The sequence below is a fragment of the Accipiter gentilis genome, chromosome 7 (genome assembly GCF_929443795.1).
Source record: "Accipiter gentilis chromosome 7, bAccGen1.1, whole genome shotgun sequence".
Lineage (NCBI taxonomy): Eukaryota > Metazoa > Chordata > Aves > Accipitriformes > Accipitridae > Astur > Astur gentilis.
Genome location: NC_064886.1, coordinates 14,118,065 through 14,141,277, shown reverse-complemented (window position 1 = coordinate 14,141,277; position 23,213 = coordinate 14,118,065). Strand labels below are relative to the sequence as shown.

General features: G+C 37.0%; 1 protein-coding gene across 1 annotated transcript in view; it reads right to left on the bottom strand.

Annotated features, from left to right (window-relative positions):
* The window catches only part of TTC28 (tetratricopeptide repeat domain 28), a 197,530-nt gene that overhangs the window by 171,702 nt on the left and 2,615 nt on the right, over positions 1–23,213 (bottom strand). The window contains exon 2 of the mRNA XM_049805421.1: positions 13,104–13,382. Coding sequence (XP_049661378.1) covers positions 13,104–13,331 — 228 coding nt within the window. The 5' untranslated portion in view covers positions 13,332–13,382. The remainder of the gene's footprint in view (positions 1–13,103; positions 13,383–23,213) is intronic.

Sequence of the window (23,213 nt, the reverse complement as noted above, 5' to 3'; positions counted from 1 at the left end):
ATTAACTCCTGGTTTTTGCACAATGCTCAGAAAGAAATTGGGAGGTTTGTTTTGTATGTTTTTTAAAATCACTAGACCTCTTCTCAAGGGCCTGGTCAAACTGGTGCCACCTGTGAAGGGGCCTGTTTTCTCATGCAATCAAAACTATTATCTAGTTACTGCTAAATGAGTTACCTTGCTATGAAAGTATTTTAAATTGAATGTGATACAGTTTGCTCAGATCACATTTGGCTTTCCTTTTATATGTAAAAAGATCTTATATTAACCAGAAGAGGCTGCTTGCTATCTGCATCACCTGCTTCATTTCACTATGCAATCTCTCAGGTAAACTTCAAATAAATTAAACATCACCTGTTTAACAGAAGTTCTGGTTTTACAAGCTCCATAATTGGGGATTTCTAACTAACTTAAAACCCTACAAAATAAATATGTCTGTATACCATTTGCAGCTGTCTGACAACCTACTCCCATTAGAGTACTAAAATACTAAAACAACCTCCAATTCAAAGAATAGGAATTTAAAAACCCACCTTGTTTTAAAACAGAGCTTGATCAATTTATGAAAAAGGACTGTATGACAATTGTATAAATGGGACTGCATTAAATTATGTGATGTGCTCCTTTTCAGTCCCATACCACCTTTGTCACTCAATATTCAGAAACCAAGCTCCAAAACCAGTTCTTCACTTATGACAGCTACCTATTTGGTGGCTTCTCTTTCTTTGGGCTCAACAGAATAATCCACATTTCTAAAGAAAATAAAACCCACAAACACAAAGTTAAAAGCTCAGTGTCTGTCACATGTCAAAACAGAATCATTACTGAAGATGTTCCCTCAGTCTCCATTCCTGTACCAGGACCCAGTGGAACAAATCAGCCTACTTGTCTTTCACAGTGACTTGTTGATAATCCAGAACTAATGTGCCCTCTGTACCAGTAGGGTCTTTCATCTGTTCAACTGCTCAGACACATTTTAAAACTTGGCAGGATTTTACTAGCAACTACCATGAGTACATCTCTTTATATTAAATGGCAGAAAGTGTTCTACCACTGGGATTTTCTTTCTGAATCAAGGAAACACAGCAGGCTGAAAAGAAAATGCCAATCAAGAGCAGGGAAAGTACAGTTTCCAAAAGATTATCAGGTATCTTTTTTAATTCTTCTGTATAAGTTCACAAATTATCCTTGTATAACTGTACTGATGACCCAAAAAAGTAAACATTATCCATGTTCTTGGTGGAGTTAGGTTATAACTTCTATCAGGTAACAGTTTTATAATCTGCCTCAATTTACTCTCTATATCAGGTCTAGCCTTGATTCTTTACCTTTTTATTCCAAGTAGTTCAAAGTGCTGATTTGGAAAACTGAAATCAGTAAAGACTTCAGGGTGACCAAGTCGTCATTGCTGAATTTGTAATAGTATCAGCTGGAACAGGAGAAAAAAAAAATTCAGAGAATATTGCATATTTGAAGACTGGATAATAAAAATAATAATAAAAAAAAATAAAAAAAACCCAAAAGGCACATTGCAAGATGATAAGAACTACAGTGATGTATAGAAACACCTCTGATATCAGATACCTAAGAACTGCCATGAAACACAAATATGAGTTTCTACATCACACACATTTCACAACTAACCACACGTGGCTGGACACAGCTCTTCAATATCTACCTATGAATCACTTTGCATAATACTACTTCTCAAAGGTTCTTATGAAGTAGCTAGCATTCCTCAAGTAAAATAAGTCTAACAATCGGATTTATTCAGAATTATTTCTTATTAAACTCATGAAGTTGCTTAAAGGCTTTGAGCTTCCCCTGTAAGAAAGGTTACAAAAAGGAGTCTTCATGCAAGCTAGAGTGATGAGCACCCATTTGGTGGTAAAGCTTATGCTCTGATTTATGCTAGTAGGAAACTGATGGAAGGCAACGCAATCAAGCCTAGTACTTGGAAAAAAATCCCACGTATCCACTGACACTAGCATAGCTAGCTGAATATCTAAAGCAAGAAAAGGAACAGAATGGGAAGTGGTTTTTTGGCTTCTGACAAGCTGTCTGCCCAATATTGTTACTACTAACTGTCCTGCAGAAACTTGACCAGAGTCCAAGAACAAGTCTTCGTATTTTCCGGTGAAAGCTATAAAGAAAAAACACATCAATAAGTCATATCAGATATCTCTAGTCTCTCCAGCATCATGAAGAGTGGAGAGACTGTAAAGCTGGGGCAACATCCTAACGTACAAAACCAAATATGCTGCACTGGCCTGTGCCAATGGGAATTAGCAGCGATAAACCTGTGCATGTCATAAAAACTGCAGATAGGCAACAGCTGTTACATAAAACTATAAATGGCCATCTGTGGCATCTTGTAACCAAAACAAGGTTTATAGTTTTTTTCGTGAATTAGTCAAAATTATTTCTCCCCAGAAATAAGACAAACAAGATCCTTATTGAAATTTCAAAAATTAGGCCCAAACCTCAGTCAAGACAAAACACTTATTCTCCAAGAAAATAAATTATCATTATAAGCTCAATTATTAATTACTCAAGATTTTCAGTACTAAGAAGTTCACACATTAACACGGTAAAGATAGAATAAGTATCTTAAATTACTTTTTTGCCCTGTGTAAGGTGTTGGAAACCTGAAACTTTTCTGTACTTCTGAAGAACTTGAAGTCACAGAGGCTAATCAGTTGGTAGCAGAAGTTAGGAGAGTAATCTTTCCCCAGTATTACATGCAAAGTTATCATTAAAACCTCCTCCTGTTCTCCCCAATTAGGTATAAAGACACATATGAATTTATTATTCTTCTGCCACATGTTCGTAATCTTTTCCAGTAGCCTGAGAACTGGAATGATGCAAATGCTCAGACATTTATTTTAAATAAAGCCAGCTTTTTTTCCTGTTAGGCACTTAGAAAACCAAAGGAAAAAAATACTCTCACCACTACATTGTATTACCTCCTGTGCTGACGCTTGGACACAGGTTATCTTAATCAAATCCCCACATATGCCTCCAAGGCTGCTACTTTCCTATTATAGAAAGGTTTTTGAACATCTCCTTTCCCAGCTGGTCAAAGGCAGAAAACCCTTCTGCAGTTAGAAAATTCCACAATACTTAGACAATGCTACAATAACATTTACTATTAAACTCTGTGCATGCCATACTTTCATTGTTGTTGATGTTTTTGTTTTAAAGTTACTTTACAGAATGATTCTTTTGGTATGAGTATCTTCTAGACTGTGTACATTTGGAGGCTTGCAAAGTACATACTAGACAAAAAAGTTTGCTTGGTTTGTTTGGTAAGTTTGTCTTAGTGTCATCAACAAAAAAACCAAGCAGAAAGTTAAACATGACAAATTCTAAAGACAAAACCATCCCTGACAATTTCTGTGTGACTCAGACTGTGGAAACCAAGCATTGCCCAAGCAGAGGGTCAGGAAATCCCTGTACTGATTGCTACAGCAGCAGTCGCAGTACTTAAACTTGCAGCAAATTCCTGAGTGATTATACTTAAGTATACATCAGACGTGGTCTCAAAAACGCAGAGCGAAACTCCCAATCACACAGACGGGTGCAGTGCAGTCATCCATGACCAGAGCCGTGAGGGCGGGCAGCCAGAGCAGGCATCCCAGGGACACGAGGCTGCTGTGCCCCAAATGGCGAGAGCCCCCCAGCAGGCAAGGCGAGTGCTGACGGCTTCTGGGGCTCCAGAGGTACTCAGTCTCGGCACCCTTCTGCACGTTTGGCTGATGTAATAACAAACCATCTAGCCATTCATCAAGAAGACCAAATTCAGATTTCAGTGCAAAAGAATAAAAGGCAAGTTTTCAAAAAAAAAGCAGTAAACCCAAAACCTTGGTTCTTATAAGCCTGAGGAAATGTCTATGTGATTCGGACAAAGTGCATCTCAGCCACTGCATCTTAATATAACAAATGAAGTGTTTGCTCCTCACCTTACAAGTCTTTAACGTTTTCATCCTAGCACAGACTGAAACACACCATTAGGAACTCAAGTGATGGGTAAGACTAGTGCTCCACCCAGGCTAGTCCCTGCCAATAGCTGTCCGCAATGGAGGCATCTGAGAATGACACAGGAAAGAGAAATCTGAAGATACAAGATAGCCTTCGCCCTCCTCCAAAAAATTTGCACTCATGAGTGACTCGTCCCCAGAAATTAAAGCTTATTTCTCATCCATCTATTCCATCCTGAACTTGTTTGTAATTCTGATACTCTCATAATCTGGAAGTTTCCAGTCCTTTTAAAGTATGGCTGCACTAATGGTTTCAATAATACACTGTGATAATCAACTCCCACGGACCAAGAACAGATTATTTGAAAATAATATTTCTTTGCATCCATTTTAAATATGTCACCTTTTAATTTGTTCAGATACCTCTTTATTATTGTATTATAAGAATGAGCTGTTCTGTATAATTTAGGTGTCTTGCTACAACATCCTACACAACCTGCTCTAGCTGACCCTGCTTTGAGCAGGGGGTGCTGGAGTAGTCAATCTCCACAGGTCCCTTCCAACCTCAGCAATGCTACAATTCTGTAATACTAGAAAGTTTTTTTTTCTCTTAAGACATTGTCATTCCCCATCCCCCAAAGAAACTGAACTCAGAAAATGCTTCATAAATTCTCACAGAACGTGAAGATTGGAACCAGCCTGCCACAGGGGTTATTAGAAACAGCAGCTAGGGAAAGGAAGATTTGGGGGGGGTTAATGAAAAATTCCTTTTTCCTTTTTTTTTTAAAATATGAAGACATAAACACCAAAATGTTGCTCTACCAAACCAAAACTGTAGTATTTAATATATCTATATTATACAGATTCAAGTAAAAATATCTGAGAAGTACAGCAGAACATACTGTACAGGACTGCATCTTCCATTTAAACAGAGACCACAGATACGATAAACACTATTTTACGTATCTGGGTCTAGCAGAGCAAGATTAGTGAAAAAACACACCTTACGTAAGTATTTTTGTTTTCTTACTAGGAGCAGGCCTTTTGCACCTTTGTGTTAGCTATCACAGCATTAAGACCAGTGTCTATCTGTACTTGAGGCCCGATTAGTATACATCTGCAACTGTTAGTGAAATCTACATTTTAGCACAGAATTTGGCTCAAATTTGAACCATTTAAGCCACAGTATATTTTTTCTATAATGTGAGAGTTAAAAAAACCTGTCTTTCAAAATCAGCAAGAACCAAGAAGAGACTGTTCAGGTGTCAGAGTCACAGAATATATATCCCTCCATTTTCATTTACCATGCCTAAGATGCTCAGGCTGCACAGCTGTGAAAAGAAACTGAATAAAAATTTTCTAGAGCCTGATCAACAGCAAAACAAAGAAAACTGTTTGGTGGGAAATCAAAGAAAAAATGAGCCTGATGTGGTTTGCCTGTAGGGTATTCCCAAAATGCAATTTAATTCATGAAATACTGTTATCTTTGCATTTCTCAGTAATATGTACACAAAATATTTTTTAAATACCAGCACATAGAAGCCAACCCTCCCAGACAAACACTACAAACAGTTTTATATGCTGTTGTAATAAACACACTACAGTCACACAACACCCACAATAAGTTATTCTGATGTGCAACAGATCAGAACATTTCTTACTTCAATCATTTTCTCATTGTTCATGTTTGGTTTAAAGTTGCTGTAGATAAGCAGATGTATTTATATAAATACACTTGCTTATTACTGAGCATGAATTAATGCTTTAAAGACAGATTTTGGGGTGGAGAGGGGAGTCATGTTAAGAGGCTGACTTTCAGCCGTGGGTTTTCATAATCCAGCCTTTTTTTTTTTTGAAATTAAGTTCACAAGACAGTAACTGCAGTGGGAGCACACACCTCTAAGAGGAGCTCATTTGGGGATACAGTACACTAGTGTGCCCCAGTGCAGAAAGAAGGGAAACCAAGTTATGTTACTTTAAAGGAACATGGCTCAGATTTGCAGGATTCAAAAGAAGTAAAATAAATAAATAAATAAATAAATAAATATATAAAACAAGTATCTTGAGAGAACTGGGTGGAGGGAGGAGGATGGGGGATCAGAACTTAAATTAACTCAAGGCCCTAACTGGAAATATAAGCTGTACGAAAATTAATGTAAGATGTATGAAAATTTAAGCTGTATGAAAATTCAAAGTGATAGACAATTGTCTTTGAAAGCATGAAACCAAGAACAACTTTCTTTCTTTCTACACTGTCTCATTTCACAGCTTTATTTTACAATACTTTTTGGTTTTGTTTGCCATCCTCTGAAGAAAGGACCAACTTAATGCATTGGTCTGGTTAGAGAGTGAAAATACATTTATTTCAAACACATGTAAGATTGTGATATTCCCCATTAGCACTGTAAATGCACATGATAAAAAAAAAAGAAGAAAAAGAATGTAAGAATTAACAAATTGCATACCCAAGATAAAGGAGGAAAAGAAAAAAAAGAAATTTACATCTAGTAGCTTAAATCTCAGAAAACCTGGATTCAAATTAATTCTTCAACTTCCTAAGTAAAAGGAAACTGGGTTCTGTATTTAAAATGCAGGCTTTTCAAACAAAATACCAGCTATACCTGTTAAGCTCCCTCTTCTGGCTAATTAATAAAATTGCTTAGATTTTGTATGCATAAGTTTCAATTTTCCCAGTTATGGTCTATCAATAAAAATCAAATCATTATTAAAAAAAACTATAAAGCAGCTTTGATATTGAAATATGCAACATAAGTGTTCAACTTTAGACAGTGCCCTCCTATTGTCTCACACTGACAAGTTGCGCGCGCACACACACACACAAAAATAATCCATATATTATGTAGGGATAGGTCTGCAAACCAAGCTTGACTAACAACGAACCATCTAGACCTGTAATAAGTTTATAAACTCCACTGCATATTTTCTGATATCAGATATCCAATCCAACCCAAAATTTCTGTGTTCAAAACATATCAGACTAGCTAATTAGTCCCCAAAGTACACCTTTCCTTGTTCTAGCTAAAATTAGAATTAATTGTGTAATAAAAATACAAATACATGTTTTAGAAAACGTAAATGTTGAAATTTAGGAAAACATACCACTCAAACTTAAGCTGCCTCCCTTCTGGGATTTCCCACCTCTGCTGTGATTTCCAAAGCATTCATTTTCGATAAGCATGGCTCCAATAATCAGAAACAGTTGAGGAAGACACTAATGCTACCAAGCATTCCCGTTGTTACCACCCAACGGAGGACTTGCGTTTCACAAAGTAATCGGGGGGGTGGGTAACTACCTTATTTATCTGTCAGTAAAACAGGAAGAGGGACAAAAAAAATAGCCGGTAGCCAGGATGGTATCTAATGTTGCCTCTGCCTCATCTGAGCAGAAGGTGTTTTCCACTTCAGTCAGAAAACTCACATTTTTGTCCTTCAACTAAAAAAAGAAACAAATGCTCCTCTGTGCTTTCTCCATAAAGGAAGAAGAGTAACCCAAGAGGTCCAGCTACTGTAAGCACCAAAATCCCTCTGCTGCACTGCCGTTTTCTGTCACTGTTCCATGGAAATGCCAAAAAAAAAAAAAAAAAAAAAAAAAAAAAAAGAAAAGTAACATACAGTTCAGTCTAGAGACATGCAGAATTCATTATCCCCTGCAAGCAGATAAATAGCCATCTCATACTGGTAAAAGAATTACAAGTAATTAGCATTTATCTTATGCACTGACTTATTGTTAATCACACTAGGACAGTTGCTATAGTTCGTATGTTGAATGCAGAAAGAATTTCACTCTGTCTCTGTTAACAGCTCCAAAAATTAGTAGAGCTTACCTAATAGGTGTGGTTTTTAAAGTTAATAGGCTTGCACTTTTAAGTGGACGTTCAAATGAGCTTTCTAGATACTGATCCCTTTCTTTGCCCTTGCTGACGTTTTATGGAAACATAATTAACATGAATTATTTTTAAACAGTAAAGTATCACCAGCAGACTTCCGTATTTCAGTTCCATTCACCCTAGTTAATATTTTAATTGAAATGTCAATTTAGTTACACTGTTAAATAATTGCAAGTGTGGAGATAGAATTTATTCTAGCAGTAAACTCTGTGCTGTCACCAATAGGAATTTTAAGCCTGTTCACCTAGCTTTTTATCACTGAAGTGGTTTTCATCGGCATAGCTGTACAATGATGTTGTCCTTTTACAAAACAACCTGCTGAAAAGTATCATGGCATTTTCAGGAATAAAAGGTAAACTTTCTAATGACATTCAGGATAAAAACCGTACCAAAAAATCCTAAAAATAAGTTTCAATTCCAATTCTACCTTAAGACAGATACTTTCCCTAACTTCAGCTCCCAGTACACCCTTGCTCATCATGGATATATGAAAGAAAGAAAACATTATTTAAGTGTCTAAGACAATGTCCTGGTTTCAGCTGGGATGGAGTTAACTGTCTTCCTAGTAGCTGGTACAGTGCTATGTTTTGAGTTCAGTATGCGAAGAATGTTGATAACACTGATGTTTTCAGTTGTTGCTAAGTAGTGTTTAGACTAAAGTCAAGGATTTTTCAGCTTCTCATGCCCAGCCAGGGCACAAGAAGTTGGCACAGGACACAGCCAGGGCACCTGACCCAAAGTGGCCAACGGTGTATTCCATACCATGTGACGTCCCATCCAGTATAGGAACTGGGAAGTGGGGGTGGGAAATCGCCGCTCAGGGTCTAGCTGGGTGTCGGTCTGCGGGTGGTGAGCAATTGCCCTGCGCATCATTTGTACATGCCAATCCTTTTATTATTGCTGTTGTCATTTTATTAGTGTTATCATCATTAGTTTCTTCTTTTCTGTTCTATTAAACCGTTCATATCTCAACCCGCGGGTTTTACTTCTTTTCCCGATTTTCTCCCCCATCTCACGGGGTGGGGGGGAGTGAGTGAGCGGCTGCGTGGTGCTTAGCTGCTGGCTGGGGTTAAACTATGACAGACAAAAAAGCTGATTTATTAAATAAGTTACTTGGAGAATCAGGGTAACCAGGAAAAAATGGACACTCATGAAGAACAAGAAAGGGCATGTGAAGAGACATTAACAAATCACAATGGAGGAAACAAGACAGAGAGGGCTGAAGGCTTTAAAAGGAACATTTAATGGAGAATTGGTCCAGGGATGAGACTTGCACAGTGATATTCAGCAGCTAAAGCAACTAGTCCTTACCAAACTAACACAAATCCATGAGACAGAATGAAGATGTAGTGGCAGCAACTGGCCTCAATTTGTAGATACAGATGTCTTAAGCCAACAGTCACCCTCACTGTGGAGCAGCCAAATGAATGACAAAGCTTGGCAAAATTTTTAATTTTCTTCTAAAACCTAAGTCATCACAGATTATTTCTGTGGAAACAACAATTCAAAGCAAAAGGGAAGTACTATGTAAAAGAGTGTGAAAATCACAATTCCAGATGGAATCAACACACAGAGGATAAAAAAATAATCCATTCAGCTGTGGGTTTTCATTATCTCAATTACTATAGTAGCATGATGGCTCCTTTTCAAAAGCCAAGATGCACTCCCTGCCAAGCCATTTTTATGAGACTTCTATCATAACTGTGTAAAGGAAGGTAGACAGTGCAGTCAAATTCTGAACTCTACAATTCATTCCCTGTTCAACACCTTATTGACCTTCAATCCAGCTAATGAAAGGCCTTGAAGGGATTTCATGTTTATGCATTACTGTACCTCTGGCCCAAGTGAAATCACAAACTGTTCCTACATGCAAAAGCTTAAAAGAACCATGACAATACAAGATCAGCTCTCATTGCAGATCAGACTTGAAATACACCTACTGTCAGAGGACATGACTGAGACTCCGCTGCTACCATAAAATGATGCAGGATGATCTGATGATTCACAGGAACCCTCATTACAGTTTCTGAAAGTTAAACTAGCTGCTTCTATCATGTACGTGATTAGATAATCCTTGCAAAACTCATTAGCCTTAAACCCAACAATTCTAAGTACTTGTGTGCACGATTCAAATTCAATTCTGCTAAGAGCTTGGCTTCAAAGCCATGAACTGAGGGCTCCAAGAGTAAAGGGAACTGGCTGGTGCTGCAGTGTGAAATGCTCGCCTTCCAATGGTCAGGCGGCAAGAGGCAAATCCATTTCACAGCTCTGTCATGAGGGACACACCAAGTTTCAACTTCAGCTGGCAGTGGACCTGTGGGACATTTATTGGCTGATGGCCATGGAAAACGCTAAACAAATACAATCAGCCAACTTTGGGCTGGAACAGCAGGAAGAAGCAGTGGGATCAATACACAAGTCACGTAACAAATGGCCTCAGGACCACCATGGATCGTGAACCAAGTCTATACTATTTTACAGCACAAGTTTATAATAACAGCAGTTATTATAAATAATGTTTTTCACTTCAGGTCAAATAGATGCCAGAAAAATATGCTTTAACATTTGGAATTTGTTCAGAAAATGTCCAAAATTCAGATTATTTATTATTTTTTTTAGTGATGGTGCCAGGGTAGGGAGAGAAGCATGTTTTTCTTGAATATCAACTGTAGACATACAGTACTTCTGCTGCAAGACAGAAGGTCTGATTCATCTACATATTCTCTTATTAGGGTGCCATTCAAGAATGTATAAATAGGAATATTCTAAAGGAGCTCAATTTTGGCTTTGTTTCTCATGTCAATTAGAATATTTTTTTTATAAAAGCATAATGCCCACTGATGTACCACATACAGCTGAAGAAAAACAAAACTTTTTTTTACTGGTACTCACTTATTTTAAAAAGTATATATTGTAGGAACAAATCTAGAATAACAAAAAGACACTCAGTCATTAAAATTAAAAACCAGAAGATAGGGTTCCAAATAGGATTCTGGTAGTTTGGGAGAAAAGAGGAGAGTGTGTGAGACAGTGAAAATCTGACAAACTAAAGATACCACTGTGAAAAGATAAAAGGAAAAATACAAACAGGGACTGAGGATGAGCTTTATACAGGACAGAAAGCCTGCAAAAGCTACTTTGACTCTTCTATTTATAACTGATAGTAACTTTCTAAGTACATAAACATTTCATATCACAGAGCAACATATCCTTTACACATTGATTTATCCAATAAAGCAAGAACAGATGCTATGTCATCATAACAACATGTAGGTCTTCCACTACTTTTTCCACCAATAAGTCTCAAAATCTTCTGTAAAAGTGACTCCTCACCTTTTTGTAAAAAAAAGAATAAACAAAGTTTGCTCAAGGTCAGGTGCACATTTAATAGCAGAACTAGAATCAAAACAGAGTTCTTTCCTGTTTTTAACTCAATAATATAGTCTACCTGGAAAAAAGTCTCATTTTTTCAATTACTAAAAATGTTTTTTGTTGTTGTTTTTCTAAACTATTCCACTTAGTACTGCATCAATACATTCTATTATTTCTGTATTTAACAGACTGATTATAATGCCTTCATTTAACACAGCTAGCCTTTTGGCTAGTAAATCTTCTATTCCATCTTATTTTCTATTTTGATCCACAAATCTATTCCAATGATTTTTTTCAAAGGTCTTGTTATACTTCTACCTGTGACTGGCATTTTAAAAGTATTCTTTTATGAAGTCTTTTCATAACTTTTCATCTAAGTGAGCTCTATAGTAAATCACTGCCAGACTTCTTAGAAACAGGATACAAAACTAAGCACCTTTGCTTTTATACGCTTTAATTCCCTGCATTCAGACAAATGACCTGGAAATCAAGAGTTTAATGACAATAATGCATGCAATTTTCTTTTTTTAAACACAGTCCTTCACACAAATCTATGCAAAATCTTTTATGACATTCAGTAATACAAGACAGAAGTTAATAACACTAAAAAAAAAAACCAACAACAAAAAAACCCAAAAAACCAAAAAGCAAACAAAAACTTACAAGCTTATAAATCACCTTCCTGCCAAAGCAGGAGTTTCTTTCTAATGTGGACTGATACAAACAGTAAATTGCAGACAGGCTTAGTAAAAAAATAACAGGGAAAACACATTAAAGCTCTTTAAGAAAGATTAAACAGCAGTACAAAAGTTAAAAGAAAGTACCAAAATTAAGTGTGAAAATAAAATGTGAAAATAGAACAATAATTTAAATGCTGCAATTCAAGATGGCAATTCCAAAAAATAGCATCAACAAAAGGGGAGGATCTCCCCTGGCCCATGGTCTTCCTTTTGTGATTTTGAGTGGGTAGAGCTTTAGAAAACACTTTCAATAACATTTTTCTAAAGCAGTTTTCTGGTCTCACTAAAGAGAAAAACTTGAAGTGAGAAAGTTTGTGTAAAATTGCAGTTTCTTGACTCCAGAAATTCCAGAGTTAAGACACCAAATTTTGACTTGCGGGTGGGGAAGAAAAGTCAGGCTCTTTTCCTTCAGAAAGATGCATCAAATTAAAATACCTGCAGGATGCTCTTTCTCTCCTGGTGAGAGAATGAGAGAATTACCAAAGACATGCCCAGCAGTCCAGTAGACAAGCTGTCACAGCTTGTACAAGATTGAAGGCTGAGACGAAAGTGACATTGTGCACACAGATTGTACTGATGGAAGGATACCACCAGTCTTCTGCCTTCAAACTTAGTCAGATCTTGCAATCCCTGTCATTCCTTCCGAGGTGGAATGAGCGGATACATACCTCAGTTAACAAGGTGATGTCTCTCTATGAGCACTATTTTGAAAGGCCTTATTACTCCATTACTAGTAAGACTCTCCATGCTACCTCTCAAGAAGTTCTGCAAGAAAATGTTCCTGGATGCTGCTGAATGATGACTAAGTTTAACATTAAAAAAAATGTCTGGTCTTCACAACCCAGAAACCATGCTGGTTTAAAACAGTAAAATAGTACCACATCCCCATTGGGAAAAGTATGTTTACACAGAAAACAGTGTAATACCCAGCAGGAAATTGAAGTAAAAAAACTTTTAAAACACAAAAGCTATTATTATATGGAGCTTTTGGCAAAAACAGACTTTAGTACAGAAATATATGCACTTGTTTACATTAGGTGTTACATATGTGAATAATAATCCCAAAGGAGTTACTCTTCCCCCAGAAGACAAATATACTTTCTTACCTTTGGCCATTTGGGATTTAGAAGTCGTGCTTTGATTGCATCATCCAGGGCCTTGTCATACTGTTGGATTTTCATGTAGGCTGCTGAACGATTACTGTAGAGAATGCAGTTCTGAGGATCAACTCCCAAAGCCTCATTGTACAACACGATTGCTGTATGAAAATCGCCATCATGGCAAGCCTGGTTGCTCTGGCGAACTTTTTCAACAAATTCAGCTTTGCTCAACATGGGACTGTCAGGACTTCTTCTTCCAAAAGATTTTGATCCAAAGAAAGAAATCTGGTGGGGGGGGATGGGGGGGGGGGGGGGGGAATTACATGTTAGTGTTAAGAAATGCTACTCAAAAAAGGAAAAAAAAGTAATAAATCAAAATATTAGAAACTGTACAGCAAAAATTAAAGCCACCAGTGTTACTGCAGAACAAATAATTATTATTTCAGAATCAGATTCTTAAAAAAGTAAATTGTTTATCTATTAACTTCTTGGGGCATACAGAAGTAACACAAAAGAGCCTTATAAAACATATCATTCCCTATGAAGGATGTCTTCCAGAAGACATACTGCCTCCTTCAGGTATAAGACTAGCTGTAGTCTATTTTAGTATGCTGCACTCCACACATTCACAAGTGTTTCCTCCTGGGCCATACTATTTGATTCTACAACACAAAGCATAGTCACCAGGTAAGGAAGTTTTTCTTAATAGGTGGCAGGTGTGAATGTGAAGATGATGACTGTATATCTGAAGTTGGACATGTAGATCACGCAGAAGGACGTGCGTGCACAGATAATGGAAGAGTGTATAAATTCTCTTCAAACCAAAGAACTTGCACTGGTACATCTGCTCACAAACCTCTATATCCAGTCACCTGCAGGCTGCAAACTATTCATAAATGGGAAGAGAATGATGACTCTGGAACTGGGTATACTCACGCAAATTAGTGGGGCACACAATTTATTTTAGCAACAGAACAGTCATCACTGGCAGAGAACCACGTTCCCCAATTGTCAACTTCAGGCAATACAAAATAACAACGAAAAACAGGTTTATACCTTCTAATTATAAAGATTATTATTTAAAGTGAGCTGTTGGAAGTCCTAGTTCCATTCATTCTGGTACACCCTTTCTCCTCATTTAACTTCTACATTCCTTATTTTCCTCAGCCAGTCATTTGCAGTCGGTAACTGTTTTTGTCATGTATACCCTACTCTTTCTCAAGGACCCTCAAAAACTCAGCAAAAATATCTTTGTACAACTCTGATTACAAGGCAGCTGTGAATTCTGCAGTAATCATATTTGGCAACAGGCAACAGGTACACACGGTAACATACAAAGTACTTAAAAATATTCATTAAAGGCTTAGACTACTATAATTGAGATTGGTGTCATCCATTTTTAGTCCTGTAGACTGAAAAAGGTTAAGAATATCATATATTGTTACCACAACACAACAATTGCAGGGCTTAAATACATCACCAGAGCAAGCTGAGGCATATTTTTAGGTGGAAAGGGAAGCAAGCTGCAAACTGACATCCTGTCTCAAGCATCAGTATGGTCTATAGACTTTTCTTTTTTTTGTTTGTTTCTTAAGTCAACAACAGTAGAAAAGCATCAAATTAGAAACTACCGATCTCTTCTTTTCCTTCTGATTATACCAAATTTTTTCTGACAAGTGTTTGTGCAAACCGTTGCTAAACTTCTCTACTGAAGGAGACTCCGTGTTCTACTCGGGCAATCTCATTGCACTGCTTCATGATTTTCATCATTAAAATATTTTCCCTGATATGTACCTCAGATTTTCTTTTATCAGTAAATGTACTGTTTCTTGTCCTGTCTACAGTAGACCAAACCAAAAACCATGTTCCTGTCATCTGTGTAGTTGCCCTTTATATAGAAATCCTGCTAATATAAGCTAATATGTAGCTTAAATAATAATGATAGTTATTATTATTATGAACAGCACTATAAAAAGCAAAATTCTGCATCCTTGAAAATTCGTTCCATATGCAGTACATCTTTAAATGCACTGGCATACTATTTTGCTACCAATCAAGTTCACAAACAGCAACTTCATATATTCTCAAGTACTGGCAGGAAAATTGCTCTACTTGGAGCAGCATCCCAAAAGTTAAAGCTGAACACATTGCTTTATGCCAAGCAGTGCAATAACTCACACATTTGTGTGGATTTGACCATAAACTTCATCATGTGGTCAGTCTGCCATGACCTGAGAAGCTGCAAGAACACAATATGAAGATTCAGCAGCTATTACAGGAGTAGATGTTCAAACATAAAGATCAGAAAACCTTGAGAAAGCTAATTAGTCACTACAAGGTCATACATGGCTGGAGGTACAGTAAGGAAATGGGGTTGGTGAGTACCCAAGTGCCAGGGACAGCACAGGTAACTACCCAGAGATACCATGATTCACATGTGGAGTTGATTTGCTGTAGGAAGATAGAAGCAGCCGAAGGAAATACCATTCTTCTCACATTTCTTTTCAACTTCACCTACTTTTTTCCTCTGTAGTTTCAGCAGCTTCTTTAATTCCAAGAACTTACATTTCTGCCTACTCCTGAAACCTGCTGAAGTTAACACACCCACTGCCATTGTGCAAGTTTCTTGTCAGTGGGCAAACGTAAAAACTGCTGTGTAATTTTTCCAACCATTAAAGTCAGAGCAACTAATGAATTTTCACACTGCTCTGATTTCCACACTAGCCTTTGTTCCTAGAAATTACTAGAAGAGTGGAAAACTTGATTTTATGCAACTTAGAACCAACACTTCAGAGTCACTACAGGCAAGAAAATCCAATACAGTCTTACAGAAATGCTCATTGTATATAAGAAGCGTGGAATATTTTAACCTAAGCAATATTCTGCTCAAAAAAAAAAAAAAAAAAAGGTATAAACTTTACCTGGGACTAAAAAAAGTTCAAGCATGTCAAAAATTTCTGAAAGCAGCTGAATTTTCATGCAATACTCAAGGAAATGCAGGGCTAACAGTCTAAAGAACTCTCATATATCATTTTTCAGAAGGATCTGAGGAAATGAACAATCATAAATTAAGAAAAGTATTAGAAGGCAAACACAGGGTGACGATCAGAGGGTGAACAACAGACCCAGTGCAAGGACTCCTGTGATACTCTGTTTATAAAGTCAGAGATCATCCTGACCCATGACCCTTGGAAACTGTGGCAACAAGCAAGCAAACAACCCCACAAACACACACTCACCCCTGCACAATTTAAAATGCCACCTTTTCAAAGCTGTCAGCTACAATAGCAATAGATTTTGCTTTAATCTATGTACAAGTACAAGTACATGTACTAGTACAACATTTTGGAATCCTGCTGTGTTCTGAGCCTCAATAACTTCCTGCTACAATTCTGACAAAACTTGAGATTTCCATAAGCAAAATAAACTTCTGCAGTGCAAATTCAACTTATTTAGGTACAGGTAGGTCAGATTTCTGGCACAGCTAGTATGGATAATATTTGTATGATGCACTTAATTGATCACAAGGACCAAGTCAATCTATCAGAAGGAACAGAACAGCACACTAAGAAAAAGATACAGGTATCTTCTCTTTTGACATCTTCCACAGATAGAACTGAAGCAAGATTCTCTCCCTGGTTCCTAAGCTACATGATATTTTGTTTGCACCACTGTTACAGGATCAAAAAAAGTATTTGTTTTGTTTTCCTGTCTGGTCGTGAGACCTACATTGTCACTGTGACTTCCTCCCAGGTGGCCATACTATATAGCATTCATTTGTAAGTGCATTGGTCACGAAAAAATGTTTTGTCATAGTCATCATAGAGATTTTTGTCAACTCTAAAGGTGGAAGGGCTCCACTGAGAATATCTGAACTCCATGAGAACTGGTATTAAGACAGATAGGTGATACTATCTTGGCAGAGTACATACATGTTTCAAATTCTTAAAAACTATAAAGCTACCTTAACTTAAATAATCAACTGCAACTATAACTTCCCTTTACAAAACTGGCTGCATTGAGCACTAAGCCTGGCAGTGAAAGCACAACCAGTGTCACGCGGAAGAACCCACCTCTGGCTCGGTGCCGCCGGCAGCGGGTGGCATCTGTCCCATCCCCTCCACCTGACCACAGGGACCGATGCTGCTGCAACAACAGAAGCTGCTTGCCTGGAAGCAGCCTTCAGAAGCTCACCAAGAGTTACTGAGCACTAGGTAGAGAGGCCTCTGCAAGGGCATGTCTCATCAGGCACAATCTCAAGGAGCACTAGTGAGACTAAAGAATGCACAAGTCAAATGACAGCTGTCTTTTCTGTCTGTTTATTGTGCACGAACAAATGAAAACACAAAGCTGTTAATGATCTTCCCAGAATCATACTGTGAGTCTGTAACAATGAAGAGAATCCATGAGGAGACTGCTCTCAGTCCAAGTAGAGTGGTTTCTGCCTCTAATATCCTGTGAAGCTAAATAATCTCATGAAAAAAAAGAAACTATTTTAAAGGAAACTATGATGGTAATTTCTGGAATATGTTATTATTTCATTCTTGCTATCATGAGAATTACGTAAGGCAGTAAAACACCATTAGGTAAAAGAAAGAACCACAAAACAAAACTGAGTCACTCTGGCACTCAGACCACAAATAAAAAAAGATTGTTATGACAGTACCAACACTCAAAAAGTATTCATTAAAAAGCCGTCCCCGCTTTCCAGAAACGACTGCTCTTCTCCTACTAATATAATGGAAGGTGATGGCAATGCACATTTTTAGGCTGCCTAACACTTTGTTATAGAAGTTACTCGTATGTACTAAACCAATGCTAAAGAAGAAGCCAAAGTTCCTTAGTGCACTGGAACAAAAAAAGGTTCAAATGAAGAGCAGAAGAGGATCTAGCAGAGACAATTTAATGTAGGAGCTCATGTATTTCTAATAAAGAAGATGGCATAAGCTTCTCAGCATAACTTCTCCAACCAGCATAGGGTACCAGAAACCAGCTCCTACTACAGAAGTCACATTAGACAGAAGCTCCCACAGTATCTGCTTCAGATTAGACTCAGCAATTAATTCCCTTCACTGGTGAAAAAGCCTCCTCCTCTTGCAGAAGGTGCTCAAGATTCAACCTGACTGAATATTCAAGGTGAGCGTTAAAAACACACACAATTTTCTTCAGTCTTTTTCTTTTCAAGAACAAACTCCCAACCCCTCAAAGCAAACACTAAGTTAAACACACAGAAAAACCTACATTACAAGAATGTTTGTCTTCCAAGATCAAGCTTGCTAAACTTAGTCCTCTATAGAGATAGAACATTAGCAAATAAAGTAAGTGCCCATACACGCTGAAAGATCTGACTGTCTGAGCACATCGCTATCTGGAAAATGGTAGGGAGCAGATTCCCATTGAGTTCCAGTAAGCTGAGTGAGAACAGAGAACAGCAAATCCAAATTCTGCTCCAAGACAAGAGGACAAGGGAAAACAATGTGGTACAACAGCACGAAGAGAATGCTTGATCAAAGAACAACAAATCTTACACCTCAGAGCTTCTTAGTTTGTATGTAATCCATCTTACTTAATGATACACTATTCAAATAAATATGGCTTATATAGATGATGTCTTGGGTGACAAATCCATAATTAAGACACTTTTTAAAAAAAATCCTTTACAACTTTCAAAAAAATACGTGTGATATGTAGCATTTTTATATTTTAAAATATCTGAATAGCTCAAGATATTCAATGAAACACCAGAAAAAGGAAAAAATTAAAAGAAACAGGAAAGCAGAAAAACTGGCATTTCAAATGGATTCTGAAACAAAGTGACAGTTACTTATTCTAAATATGGGTTTCCAAAATTAGCTTAAATCTGTAACTGAGCTTCTCTTTCTATGAAAACTTCTATACAACATCTTGTATTTTAACCTGTAAAATGGCTTTATGTTTTTTTCACTCCATATTCTGGGATATTATTGTTTTTCTGTAACAGAAACTGTCTTCAACAAGAGTCCAAGAACAGATAAAGAATATGAGGTTTCTCCCCCTAACCTCCATGCTCCTAGCAGCTAGCACTTCAGCTAGTCTGTGCTACTCTTCTGAATAGCCATGAAACCCTGCCAAGCCACATGCAACCTTCACCCAGTGAGAACAGAATTTTAATAGAAATAGTGTGGAAAGAAATGAAAGGCCACTGAAACTGAAAGTTTAAGCCACTGCAGGATGTGGACAACAGCTATCCAGGCTGCTAGATTTCTCTAAGCTGTTATTTTGCGTTCACAAATTGTTATGAAGTATTACTGGGAGTACTGCTTCACAGATACAAGAAAAAATTTCCTTAAATCAACAGCATAATATATATACCCCATAAGCAGGACACCCATAAACTGGACAATGATTCAGACTATTCCCCCCCTTAAACCTGTAGGTGAATAAGAGAAGCACTACTCGATGGTCAGTTACAGAAGGGTCCCTGGAAACATACACTCGCTCTGTGGACTGCTGGCTCAAATCTGCCTATGCAATTTTGATGCCTCAATGAAAACAAGAACACTGCCAACACCGAACAGACATACTGCTAAAGTTACCTCCCAACTAGCAGAAGCAATATGAAGGAAATCCTATAAAATTCTGTTGCTTCTGTCATTTTCAATGTCCTGCATTTTTTAAAGTCTAGCATTTACTCTGTTAATTATCAGGGTATCTAACCTGACATCTACTTTAGTCTAAAGTACTCTTACAAGCATCAGTAAATATTCTTCTGACAGATGGGGTTTTAATTTCCTCTGGTAAATCTACATTATAGGGAAAAAAACCCAACAAGTTAGATTTTCACAAAGCAATATGTAAAATAGAAGTCAAACTTCCAATTTTTTAAATACAATTCTATAAGGGATTTTTAGATGTTCATGGAAATCTATTTTATATCATAAAAAGCTAAAACTTACCTTAAAGCATTAATAAATCAAAAGGAATACCTTGAACATAAAAACATAACTTACAGCACTATTCTATAAAAAAACCCCACATTTTAGTAAATTTCCTAATCCAATATATGTCTAGGCTTCTGGAGTATATTGTTCTGCAAATATTTTACTATGTTGTTTTTTCACTGTAATTGGATACCAAAATATTTTAAATATGAACTTGACAACAGAAAGGAAATGGATTTTTTTTTTTTTTCTTAAACTGGAGCTTATACAAAATTTTCTAAAGAAAAAGATGTATCTTCTAAAGAATTTTCTACAAATGAGAAGCAACTGTGAGCTTCCAATACTAGCTTGGAGAGATGTGCAATTATAACACTAGTTAGATCCACTCTAATTTGAGCTATGTACATGTTGCTAAAAATTGTAACAAGTATGCAATCCATAGCTAAATTTAAACAGCACTTTTTGGTTCATACATAATTTTAAAAACTAAAGGTTGTGCAGACCAAATTATGCCCTCACATATACTTTTTGCAAAATACTTCAGTTAAGAAACAAAATTCTGTTTTCAAGTAAGTATTCCAAAACCAAGATAGAACTAAGTTGTACAGATGTTATTTTTAAATACTATTGAGAAACTAACCTGTCATTACTGCAAACACACTGTAAAATACTATTTGGATCATGTATGTAATGCAAACTTTTCATATATCTAGTGCCTAATGTAATTATTTACAGTAATTGAAAAGGTATGAGCATCAAGTTACTGTAAATTCTTTATTCCCACTTTCCTCAAATTGGTGACCTCAAAGCTCTTCTCAGTCCTTCCTTAAGAAGCACCTCAAGTAATGATATTATACCAACCGGTGATGAATAAGGACATAGCCAAAAGAGACCATGACAATCTTTCTATATGTAACTTTTTATAAAAGCTCTTCAGTCATGCATAAGCCAGCCTGTGTTACTGTTGCTCTCCCTCTCCTGGTTTTCTGATTGTTATACCTATTGGTTACATTGCACTTCAGATCACACTGGAAGCTCACTGAGACTAGGTATCTCCTCATATGAGCGCTTGGGTCCATGAGGACTTTGATCCTTCTGGGCAGCATTGTACTAGAAGATAATAAAAACTATGGTCCTTTTTATAAGGTGAGCAGTCTCTCAACACAGGATTATTCTATTTCCCGTTATATATACTCTTTATTAGATATAATTAAACCCTTCTTCCGTGAACTTCTGAGAAAATTGGAAGCAGGTTAATGTTTCAAAGCTTCAGTCAGTTACACATAGGGCTTATTAAGAGGGATTTTCCCCGACACGCAACCGGTCAGGCACGTTCAGGGTAAAGGACAGGTTTTACCTTACTCTAAAGGATTAACCACCAAATAGCTGAAGGCGATTTATCTAAACTCTAAAATGATAACCCACAGGCTCTTTCTCAGGTGTCTGCTGGTGTTTTTTGATCACAGCCGTATCATCCATCAGACTAGGAAACATATACAAAGTTATATTGGCAAGGACATTAGCAAGAGAGAAGACAGGGGACTGCATGCCTGTGGGTGTCACTCACAAATTTCTGGGCAAATTTGCCTAATGAATTCAAGACATTGGCAACACATTTGTCTTTCTCATTTTCTGACTGTGGCATACAACTTTCTGGGCTTCCCACAGACCTAAGGCACCCTGCTTTGTGCAGTATGCAGGTGAGCTGCTGAAACTGTAGGCTAACGAAGCAAAGTGAGAGGCAAATATAAAACTTACTGCCTAGAGCACAGAAGACTATTCAGTATATTCTGCGAAATAAATAGCAGATGACACTCAGTGTCACTAAATGCAAAGTGATGGGGGGGGGGGGGGGGGGGGGGGGGAGGGGAATCCTTCATTGTTATCACAATAACTGGCCCCAAACATACCTTTACCCCTCACAAAAGACATTTTACAGTCCTTGGAGAAATTCTCCTGGAAACAGTCTCCATGCTCTGAACAGTCAGAGAGACAAATAAAAGAATAAGAATCTTTTGGAAAGAAGAAACAATAAACAATTATGCCATTCTAAAAATCTACAATAGGAAGCGTATTTTAAATACCATGATCAGTTTTGTTTCCAACACCACCACACAAGCACATAAAGATACCCAAGTAGAAAAGGTAAGAGATGGGTTACAGATAACCAGATATGGATTGATCTCCACATCCAGAGACTAAGATAGACTATGAAAGTTAGAAAAGAATTTAAGAGAGTAAGTGAAAGGTCTACAAATGTCAAGAAAAGCACAGGGAAGGTAAAGGGAACAAACATTCACTATTTCACAGAAACAGAGGCATCAAACAGGCGGAAGATAAAAGAAAACCAACTTAAGTAACCTTACACATGCAGTATAGTTAAAATGCGGAATTATCCCAGATGTTACAAATGACAATAGTAATAATGGATTCAAAAAGAGTAATTAAAAACATGAAGGAAATTCACAGAAGTCTATTGAACATGAAATTGAAATTACACATACATCTTGAATGTTCAGTAAGTTCTAACTGAATTCAAGTACTGTAAAGAACAATTAAATTTCTAGAAAAACTCACTCTGAAATAAAGAACAGTGCTTTCATCATAATTTAACAGCAAATGAAAGCAAATATAAAATAATCCTCAATTCTTAAGATTTTCATTTTTAAATAAAGACAGAGACAAGATTCTGTCTAAAAGTTATGTTTGTACCAGAGATGGCTAGATCCATGATAACAGACACATTAGAGATGCCTAAAACAGACCAACAGTCATACAACACTGACAGCAAGTTAGTTGGAAGTTAGAAAAAAACCCAGGTAATATATATTGTATAATGTGTTTTTTAATTTATATATGATAAAAATAGATTATTTAGTTTTGCCTATTTAGAATACTTCCACTATAAGAGCAGCTAGAATTTGGCATACACTTACTGAAACTTTAGCACAATGATGTCAAATACACAAGCCGTACGCCACGTATGCCTTGTGTGATGCATTTATGTAGCCTGCAAAACAGACTCAAACTGAACAGGAGACACTTAGCTTTTTCCTTTTCTCAGAAAAACAAAAATCTAGCTTCACTGGTCTCAGAGATATAACCTTCAAAAGTAAATTAATGAATGCAAATGCAAGTTTGTGTCTGAGCATGCCGAAAGCCTAAAACAAACTCAGAAGTTCAAATTTTCCAGGCC